At 42.2% G+C, this 11,100-nt stretch overlaps 1 protein-coding gene across 3 annotated transcripts in view; it reads right to left on the bottom strand.

Moving 5' to 3' along the window:
* The window catches only part of mfsd12a (major facilitator superfamily domain containing 12a), a 46,456-nt gene extending 38,469 nt beyond the window's left edge, over positions 1 to 7,987 (bottom strand). For all 3 annotated transcript variants that reach the window (XM_043721198.1, XM_043721200.1, XM_043721199.1), the window contains exon 1: positions 7,720 to 7,987. In XM_043721198.1, coding sequence (XP_043577133.1) covers positions 7,720 to 7,987 — 268 coding nt within the window. The remainder of the gene's footprint in view (positions 1 to 7,719) is intronic.
* Between the last annotated feature and the right edge of the window lie 3,113 nt (positions 7,988 to 11,100).

An 11,100-nucleotide genomic window follows, 5' to 3' on the forward strand; every position in this document is an offset into this window, starting at 1 on the left:
TATGCCTTAGATTTAATGCAATTTGTCTGAAGACTTGGTAAAGACTTCGCAGCTCCCATTGTTTTTTGAAATTAAATTTATAAAATGGCATTACTGCTCAAATGCAATTAAAACCATACATTTTCATAGTTAGGTTAACAAAATTATGTTGCAAATGGAGATTGTGTCAAAGTGAACATAACGGATTATATTTGATTTAACATTTCAAACAAAGTAGAATAGCAAAATGGCTCTGCACCGATGAATGGGCTGCCAGGGTTTGTACATTCACAAACTGAAAGTGTTACAGAAAAAAGCTAAAAACACAACTAAACAGGCAAGTACTGTTTTTACTTTGTTCTGAAGCAAACAACCCAGGTTCCACAATCCACTTGTTGGGATTGTTCATTTAAATTTTGTTATTTGGTTTTAGAGTACTCAAGATTCCGGAGAGATTAAGTTTTACTTCAAAAATAGGAAACTGAATGGAGAGGATGAACATAGAACAATAAAGCACAGTACAGGCCCTTCAGCCCTCAATGTTGTGCCCAAATGTTAGGGCAAGGAGCACGGTTCAGTTAAAGAAACTGTTCCATACTTCACATTGCTGCTGATGCTACTCAGTAGGTTTCAGTACACCACACACCTCAAAGCAGTCTTCAAGGGTACCTACTTGTGGTGAGAGAAACAGACAATGAACATTGGCAAGAAAGAAACTGAGCTCAGGGCTGGGGTCATGCTGAAAGGGACTGGTAGTCATAGCTGAGCTGGTTATGTATATTTTCTTCACTTGCTAACCCCACATCTGCACATTCCAGCCAGGTCAGCAGAGATTGCAATTACACTTACCAGCTGGGATCCTCCTATTCCATGTTTGAATATTGAATGATCTATGTTTACTCTGAGTCATTGGAGACATCCTTGTTCATAAATTTTAAATAAGCTAGTCAAACAAACTCTAAAAAGATGACAGATATTCTATTTGTAGATTTTATTGACTATAAAGAAAAAATATTTAATCTATTTTTCTAATCAACCTGTTCAGATATGTTATTACAGATCTATGGAGCAGACAGGGCCCGAACCTATACCGCCTGATCCAAGGGTGGGGACACTACCACTGTGCCACAAACTAGTCCAATAATTCTCTGCCTCAGTTCAATCTGCTCCCTCCCTATATATAATTATGTTTTAAAAGCAAAATATTTAACAACTGACAGGTTTGAACCCAGCCCACTACCTCCCCCCACCCTAAAGGTAAGGACACTACCACTGCACCAAAGGAACCTTTCCCCTTTATTTGATTAAATAATTGACTACTTAACAGCCATCATGTTTCCCTTTTGACAATTATTTGAACATTTTGCAATAAATGCCCTAGATTATGTAAAAGGCATGCTCATCTTTCTGCCCTTGCTGAGAAGCAGTTGGTGGAAAATGACCAAGAATTTATAAAAATAGTCTTGCCTGACTTTCCTCCAATGAGTCCTTCTGCACAACAGAAGGACAGATACACACCCCTAACATGGTCGTGTAGTAACAAATCATGGAAACTCGAGAGGGAGAGAATTTTGGTAGAACTGCAATCCCTATATTCTCACCATGCAGAACTTCCATCTGAATAATGAGAAATTGTTTAAAAGGTATAAAATACACAAGTTTATTATTCAACAGCACATTTTGGGATTTGGCTTTTTCTTTGAAAAAGAAGTTTTTTTTTAAACAGGATTGCCTTCAGCAAAGCAAATTTGAAAAGAATTAGAAAGGCTGTGAGGAGGTATTAGGGCATAATGGGCGCTGTCCCCACCAGAAGCTTCAGGTTAAAGACCCACCCTCAAACTTGACAGCCAAGCAAAACATGTCTGAACATGGCCAAAGGGGCAGAGTACTACCTGAGCATCACAAGCTTCCAACGCCAAGTAAGAACAGGATAGCTTCTTGACTGGCCATGTGACAGAAAGTAAGTTGGAGTATATACCATGACATACTTGTGGAATCTACACTGATGCCCGACAACCCAATTTGGAAAGTAGCACAAATACAAAGCTATGTTTAGAGTGCGATACTTTCTTTCCAAATTGTTGCAACAGGGTCTACTGTCATATCCAAAGGTCCATTAGCAAAGACTAAACAAAAATTCAAGTTAAAGTCACCCAATTAACAGATTATACAAACTATCTGGACACGACGACACCAAACAGCTGTACTAACAGGAGTGTTCCTGATTGGGAAGCTGTTAGACTCACTAAAGCTACTTCCCATGATCAATTGCAACAGGAAACAAGAGGGGAGAAAGTGAGGACTGCAGATGCTGGAGATCAGAGCTGAAAATGTGTTGCTGGAAAAGCGCAGCAAGTCAGGCAGCATCAACGTTTCGGGCATGAGCCTGAAGAAGGGCTCATGCCCGAAACGTTGAATCTCCTACTCCTGGGATGCTGCCTGACCTGCTGCGCTTTTCCAGCAATAAATTTTCAGCAGGAAACAAGAGGGACCTCACTGAAGAAAGCTAAGCTTTAAATGAAATACTGAGAGCGCTAGAGGCTCAAAATAAAAAAGGGAGATTAGATTCTGCCAGAACATAAAGAAACTAGTTCACCTGACAAGAAACAGGACATCACCTTAATAAGTAATGTGCAATGTAATACCCAAGAGAATATTCCAAGAAAGGCCTGAAAGTTGGAACAGCAAGTAAGTGGTAGATTTTATTTTTAAACAGACTGGTTTCAGATCTGCTTTAGAATAACGTCATGAAAGTGACACTGAATCAAATGCAATAAGACCTTTTTATTGATCTCCAATAAGGGCTCAGTAAATATTCTAAGTGTTTGGAATCCTCATCTTGTACTTCCAAGTCTATTCACAACTTCAACTATTCTTTGGCTGAGATTTTCTAGTTCGGTGTTACTAAAGATGGCAATAACTGGGGTTCCAATATTCCAAAACTTTCCTTGGTCATACTTCCAATCTGAGTTTCCTTAAAGAGAACTTGTACAGGGCACCAGTAGACAAAGTAGCATCCCACTCTGCAACATTGCCTTGAAGTTCTGATCTATTGGCACAAGAAAGTTCATGTTAACTGAACTTGCCTTGTGCACATTAAGGAAATAGAACAAAAACACAGATGGAACGCAGGTTTTCTTCAGAAATGTAGGATATATAGATATATCACATGCAAACAAGGTGAGCCCGTGGCACAGTTGAAGGCTGACACTTTCTGTTCCCTCTCCATAAAACCACCTACTTCCTCCTTGCTAAGATTACCAGTCTCTCTCTTGCTCATTCATTTTAAGCAAATGCTGAAATGCTCATGTGCTTTTGTCATGTGTTTTGGAAATAAAGACAGTGAAGTTACCATGTAATATTGACCATACTTTCCATTGATTGAGCCATATCGACTTGTATAGCACACATTTCAGGTGGTGGGGGAAAGACAGCATCTGTTAAATGCATTTGTCCCAGTAAATGTAGTCAATTCACTGACCTAAAGAAAAAATTAATTTGAGCTGGGAGACTGGGCAAAGTATATATTTGACAGACTATTAGTAGGCACCATTCTGGTTGAATCAGCACACAATATTTTGGACATTGAGGTGGTCAGATTTTTCAAATCTGACATTGGAAGCCCCAAGACAAAACAGAATCACCATTAAACTTTCTGTCAGTGTTAAAAATAAATCTTTTTATTTATAATGATGTAACCTTCCTCCCTGGCCTTTAATACCACATCTATAATTTGTGCACAAAGTCCCAGGATACCTGTTCTTGCATCCCCTTAGAATTAATCCACTTTGTAATGATAAAAAAAAAAATTGAATTAAGCAAGCTTTATAATAAACCCTTTAGTTTGTGTTGCCTGGCCATATTCTGCCTACCAAAGCAGTACTTAACACGGAGTTAAATTTAATCTGTCACATGCCTGCCTATTCTATCAGCTCATCTGTCTTTTCCTGAAGCTTATCACCGTCCTTCCACTGTTCAGTGTGGTTTGGAGAGGACGCAAAATTTACCGAATGTATTCAAAATAAGCATCTATCACTCTGCCTTAAAATAGTCAATGACCCTGTCTGCACTTCTCTCTGAAGAGAAAGTGTTCCAAGAACACAACCCTCGAAAGGCAAAATTTCTCATCTCTGTCTTAAATTGAAGGCCCCATTTTTAAACTATGGGGTCTAGTTCTTGCTCTCCCAAAAGAAATATCCTCTCAGCTTCTCCCCTGTCAAGCTCCCTCAGTCTTGTGTGTCTCAACATTCTTCCAAACTCTAGTGGATGCAGGCACATAGTCTGTTCAATCTTTCCTCAATATAAGCCACTTACACACACTCCATCCTCACCCAAATCCCAGGTAAGTTATGAGAATCTTTCAAAATGCTTCCAACACATTTATAACGCAAGAAAAATCAAAACTGTACTCCGAACTGCAGATGTGGCCTCACCAGGTCTTGATGCACTGCAATGTAGAATAATAGCCCAACATAAAATTTCTATTCCTTATGCAATAAACCACAGCTGTCTTCCTAAAATCAATTAATATATGCCTGTATTCTAATTTAGATTAATTTATCACAAGATCCAGACATCTTTATACTTCTTAAAGATTCCTGCAATTCCTTAAAATAATGATACTTTTCTATGTTTCCTGTTAAAGTGAACAAGTTCACATTTCCTACTTTTACTCCTTTTCTCATTTGTTTTGCCTATTCATTTAAACCATCTCTATACCTTTGCCGACACTCATCCTTGACAACACCCACTCCACTATCTTGTCCCATCAGTAGGGTCACACCTTCAAAGTCATTTATATACATATTGTAAATAATGAGTAAATAACATGGGGTCAATAGGCCCACCCAGGCATATTGGCACAACAATAAAGTGAAAAAAGTTGCAACAATATATTCAACTGCTCTAGGGTGCTTCAAGGCATAGGCAGTGGCACAGTGGTAATACCTCTGGACTAACAAGAGGGGCCTGACTAATATTTTGGGGAAGCTAGTTGAGCTGGAGGAACTTCAATGAATCTATAAAAATCTCCATTTAAAAAAGTTAGATTAAATGGTAACCCTTATGGAGACAGTCCATCTTTAAAATCTCAATTCGCCAATGCAATGCAGGGAAGAAAATTTACTAGTGGCCTAGCTGTCACTCCAGAACCATAGTACAGTGGTTGATTCTTAACTGCTGTTTGAAAAGGGCAAAGCAAGTCATTCAGTTCATCGGAAATGAGGGATGGGCAACCAATACTGGGAGAAAGTGAGGACTGCAGATGCTGGAGATCAGAGCTTAAAAATGTGTTGCTGGAAAAGCGCAGCAAGTCAGGCAGCATCCAAGGAGAAGGAGAATCGACGTTTCGGGAAACCGAGGACTGCAGATGCTTGAGATCAGAATCGAGTGTGGTTGCTGGAAGAGCACAGCAGGTCAGACAGTATCAGGAACAGGAGAAACGACGTTTCAGGCTTAAGCCCTTCATCAGGAAGGAGGGAAATACAGGACTGCACGCCATCATGCCTGCAATTTACATGTTAGAGATAGGAAACCCTGTAGAACACTAGGGAGGTCCGACAATCATCATACTACTAGAGACAAAAGTGGATGTTCTAGGAACTTATTTCACGTTGTTCAGGCGATGGAAGCCAGAACAGAAATGAACCTTTCCTTGGAAAAATAAGTTGGAATTCCATCTGGTTTAACTGGAAATGTTGAAACTTCCCCAAAGTCACACAAAAAAACCATTAGTGACAGTGCCACCCAATTTTTCGCCTCTTTGGTATTTAACTGAGTTGGCCATACCTCACCTCAATACTTGTGTCTCCCCAATGCCACTGTATGGAACAGTCCTAGTTTAATTCTATTATCATCTACTCAGATATTACTTTGAGCCCACATGAATCTACCCAGATGCTGCCAAACCTCTTGGATCTTTTTTCCTCCCCAGCAGTTTGATTTCCAGCATCCACAGTGTTTTGGTTTAGGGAGTCCGAGGATTTTGATCCAGCAATAGTGAAGGAACAGCAATACATTTCCAAGTCAGGACTGTAGGGGACTTGGAAGGGAACTCTCAGGAGATGGGTGTTTCCATGCATCTGCTGCCCTTGCAGATGGGATGGATCACAGGTTTGGAAGATGCTGCGAGAGGAGTCTTGGGGAGTTACTGCTGTGCATTATGTACGTGGTACACAATGCTGCCATCGTGCATCAGTGGTGAAGGGAGTGAATGTAAATGTATTAGTGTGACAGTCGAGTAGGTTGTTTTGTCCTGGCTAGTGTGGAGTTGAGTTGTTGGAGGTGCATCTGTCCCAAGAATTGGGCAGAACACCATTTTTTTCCCTGAGTTGTTCTGTGTTGACCAATACTTTCCCCCCTACTTGAAAATTATGACCCTTCAGTGAAAAGTATACAGCAAGGGTGTCAATACAGACAACGATAAGAGAAGGGGAAGTTGAGAGAAGGTGCAGAAAGACAAGTCCACAGCACTGTTAATATCTAGGAGCTCATGACTCCAGACTGACATCACACTTGGTGCCCTAATTGTGACTTTGAGAAGCCCCAATGAAGAGGATGAGCAAGCATCAGGGAGCTTCCTAACCACAGTCAATACTTTGTTATCACTTGACTAAGACATTGGATATTTTTCCCTCAATTTATTCATGGATTGTGCATATCACTGGTATGTCCAACTTATTGCCCTGAAGTGAGTGTGGCCATTTTAGAGGACAGCTAAGACAACCACATGTCTGTGGGTCTGGAGTCACATATAAACCAGGCCAGATAAAGGTGGCAGATTCCCCTCATTTAAGAAATTAGTTAGCTAGATGCGATTGTCTGACAATAGTTATGTGGCTGCTACTTCACTAGCTTTTTTAATTCCAGAATTATCAAATGCAAATTTCAACCCCATGTCCCCAGAACATGAGGGACTCTGGATTATGAGTGCATCATAATACCACTATCCACCACACAAATACTCTCCCTTTGCCTCCCACTGTTCATAAACTGGAGCTCAACTAAAGTATCTATTGGGTTCAAACCCCTTCCCTTCTCCATAAATTTCTGGAGCCCTGGCCTTGGCCACTCTCATTGTTCCCAACCCACCCCCATCTTTAGGGGGGTGAGGGACCCTTCAGCTGCCTAGGCACTAAATTTATGTAACACCTGCCATCTCTTCCTGCTCTTTGGATGCTGCCTGACCTGCTGCGCTTTTCCAGCAACACATTTTCAGCTCTGATCTCCAGCATCTGCAGTCCTCACTTTCTCCTAGAAGATCTCTTCCTAAACCCCTATTTAACCAAGTGCTAGTGTGCCAAATTCTCTCCATCACTGTCAATACTGCTCTCTGAAGTTTTCCCCACAAAGGCACTACACAAATGCACGTTACCACGTTTTAGTTAGCTGGCTCACTTTCTCTTTATTTCTGTATTCGAATTCGGTATTTTTTTTTAGGACTGACATAACCAGAGAGAGAGAGAAAAAAAAACTTTCCGAAGGGGAATTCCGGAAAACACAAAACTATTTCGACTTGACATGTGGGGCATTTTATCTCATTTTAAAACCCCAAGCTCAGTTTAAACAAACGATGTGCCATCACAGACACCTTGTAAATCTCGGGTCCCCTACCGCATGTGAGGATTACATAAAAACACCACACCACAAAAAGAGTGTGAAACACTGAGTAAGGAAGCGTGGGGGGTGGGGGGGGAGGTGAACTCGCTCCGCCGACTGCATTTCAAACAGGATGACACTCACCAATAAGGTGCCACGTTTTCCTCTTGCCGTATCTCCCGCAGCCGGGAGTGCGGTCAGACTCGTAGCCGATGAGCGGGGTGCAGATTCCGTCCGCTATCTGCCCGATGAGCAGCAGGATGCCCGCGTTGTAGTTGTTAATGGCCAGCACCGTGTGGTAATAAACCAAGAGATAAGTAAACCACATCGACGCGCACAAGTCATTGAGAAAGTGGCCCACCGAGTACGACAAGCGGGTACACAGAGGCAAGGCGAGCTCCTCATCAGCCATGGCATTAATTAAACACCAACCACTATCTAAATAACCTCAAACTATACAACCTCAAAAACAGAAAACAACCAGCCCCCCCCTTGTTTTTGTTGTTGCTAAGAGCCTGTGCTTTGCAAAACGAAACTGATAGTCCTTTAAACAGAAGGTAGCCAACCGCTCACCCTAACTGAGGGAGGTAAGCCTAAGGAAGCGGGCGGTTTACAGACACACACTTTACACATCGCTCCGTGTTTCCGGGGACATTACTGCGTCCTTGGGGGCTGAGCGCCAACAGCTTATTCCAGCCGCCCGTCCCGTCCCGTCGGTAATAAATAAGGAGCGGGTCATATGAGCGGCGCGGTCTCCCCGGCTGTGAGCGGGCGCCAGGGCGGCACCCCCGACGCTGGGCTGCGGCCACCAATGAGCGGGGGCGCGCGGGCTCGGGGGCGGGGGCGCGGGCTCGGGGGCGGGACCACGGCTCCCGCTGCTCATTGCTCGCGCTCTCCTTCGACAAGGGGAGCTCCGGGAATTCTGAGTTCTGCATCCCCCGGCTCCTTGTTTGGCCAATTCTGAAACTAACCCGACTGTGCAAATCTCAATAAAACAAAAATGGAATCCTGTGAGTTGTGGTTTTTTTGAATTTACGTTTTTTCTGCGTTTTATTTCCACAGTCGATTTCTTTAACTCCAAACGTCTCAGTGAAATATCTTGCGTTTTTGCAAGGTTTGTAGCTCAGGTTGAGATTTAGGGTGTAGGTTTGCTCGCTGAGCTGTAGGTTTGATATCCAAATGTTTCATTACCTGGCTAGGTAACATCATCAGTGGCGACCTCCAAATTGAAGCTGTTGACTCCTGCTTTCCATTTATATCTTTCTCCTGGATGGGGTTCCAGGGGTTTGTGGTGATGTCATTTCCAGTTCGTTTTCTGAGGGGCTGATAGACGGCATCTAGATCTATGTGTTTGTTTATGGCATTGTGGTTGGAGTGTCAGGCCTCTAGGAATTCTCTGGCATGACCCTCTCTCCCTTGTAGCCCTGCACACAGATGAAAAAAACCACCATTTCGACTGGGACAACACATCTATCCTGGGACAGGCTAAGCAAAGACATGCCAGAGAATTCCTAGAGGCCTGGCACTCCAATCACAACGCCATAAACAAACACACAGATCTAGATGCCATCTATCAACCCCTCAGAAAACGAACAGGAAATGACTTCACCACAAACCCCAGGAACCCCATCTAGGAGAAAGATATAAATAGAAAGAAGGAGGCAACAGCTTCGCTTCACTTGGAGACCGCCACTGATGATGTTACCTAGCCAGGTAATGAAATGTCTGGATATCAAACCTACACCCTAATCCTGCGTTTTATTATTAATGCACAATTTCTATGTGTTTGCATTTTTCAAGTTTTTCTTCTGCATTTTGTTTTCACAGAATTTTAGGGACAGTAAATTTCCTTAACTCCCAATGCCTCAATCGCAATGAAATGTCGTACGTATTATTATTAATACACAATTTCTAAGTACTATCAGAAAGTGAAGTTGTATAATTTTGTTTCAGTTTGGTTGACTTCATCTTACCTGAGCAAAGGTAATCTTTAAAAATAAAAAGGTCCCGCACTCCACGGTGTAAACCAGGAATCGTCAACCAGTTGTCTGAATATTTCCCTGTGGGACCAGCCAGTTTAATTCTGTTATACCACGAAGTGTTCAGCTCAATCATCTGGTCCTGCTTTTAAGATGAATTAACATACAAAAAACTGGCAATAGGCCCCCTAGGCTGAGAAATAAGAACTGTCTATTCTCTATTTGTTCCTTCACATTTCTGTCCTGAACCTGGATCCTCTGCATTCGATCTAATTTAAAACATTTTTAGTATACCACAATTTAATCATTGTTTTGTATTCTTGAATAAAAAATTGCCTGAGTTTATACTTTTCTAAAATATGTCACTCGTTATTTTGAGCACTCTGTACAGTATGCATTGAGAATCATTCTCTGACGAGACCATAAGAAGTGAGTGTTCCACCATTCAAATAAGATCATGGTTGATCTGATAATCTTCAATTCCACTTTATTGCCTTTTCCTATAACCTTTGATTCACATACTGATTAAATATCGACCACAGCCTGGGATATACTTAACAAACCAATATCTAGTAAGTAATTCCAAGATTCACTACTACCAGAGAAGAAATTCATCCTCATCTCTGTCTAAATGGACCACATCTTATTCTGAGATTATGCTCTTCCTTGATTCTCCCATAATCACCCTGTCAAGTCCTCTAAGAATCTTGTCTGTTTCAATATTGTCTCCACGCACGGTGGCACAGTGGTTAACACTGCTGCCTCACAGCGCCAGAGACCAGGGTTCAATTCCTGCCTCAGGCGACTGACTGTGTGGAGTTTGCACATTCTCCCTGTGTCTGCGTGGGTTTCCTCCGGGTGCTCTGGTTTCCTTCCACAGTCCAAAGGTGTGCAGGTCAGGTGAATTAGCCATGCTAAATTACCCCTAGTGTTAGGTGAAGGGGTAAATGTAGGGGTATGGGTGGGTTGCGCTTCGGCGGGTCGGTGTGGACTTGTTGGGTCAAATGGCCTGTTTCCACACTGTAAGTAATCTAATCATTCTTCGAAACTCCAACCACCACAACCTGCTCAATCTTTCATCATTAGACAATCCCTTCATTCCCAGGCTCAAACTAATGAACCTTCTCAGGACCGACTCTAATGGCAGTGTACCTTCCCTCAGATAAGAGGCCCAAAACTGTTCACAGTATTTCAGCTGTTGTCTGACTAGTGCCTTGTATCGCCACATAGAACATTACAGCGCAGTACAGGCCCTTCGGCCCTCAATGTTGCACTGACCTGTCATACCAATCTGAAGCCCATCTAACCTACACTATTCCATATGCTTGTCCAATGACGACTTAAATGTACTTAAAGTTGGCGAATCTACTACTGTTACAGGCAAAGCATTATCAAGGTTCCCTATTATTTATACTCCATTCCATTTGCCTTCCCTATTATCCACTGAACTTGTATGCAGGCTTTCGGTGACGTAAGCATGAGGACCTCCAGATCTCGGTGAGCTGTAGCTTTCTGTAGTCTTTCTCCATTTAAATTTCTTCCAAAA

The sequence above is a fragment of the Chiloscyllium plagiosum genome, chromosome 31 (assembly GCF_004010195.1).
Source record: "Chiloscyllium plagiosum isolate BGI_BamShark_2017 chromosome 31, ASM401019v2, whole genome shotgun sequence".
Classification (NCBI taxonomy): domain Eukaryota; kingdom Metazoa; phylum Chordata; class Chondrichthyes; order Orectolobiformes; family Hemiscylliidae; genus Chiloscyllium; species Chiloscyllium plagiosum.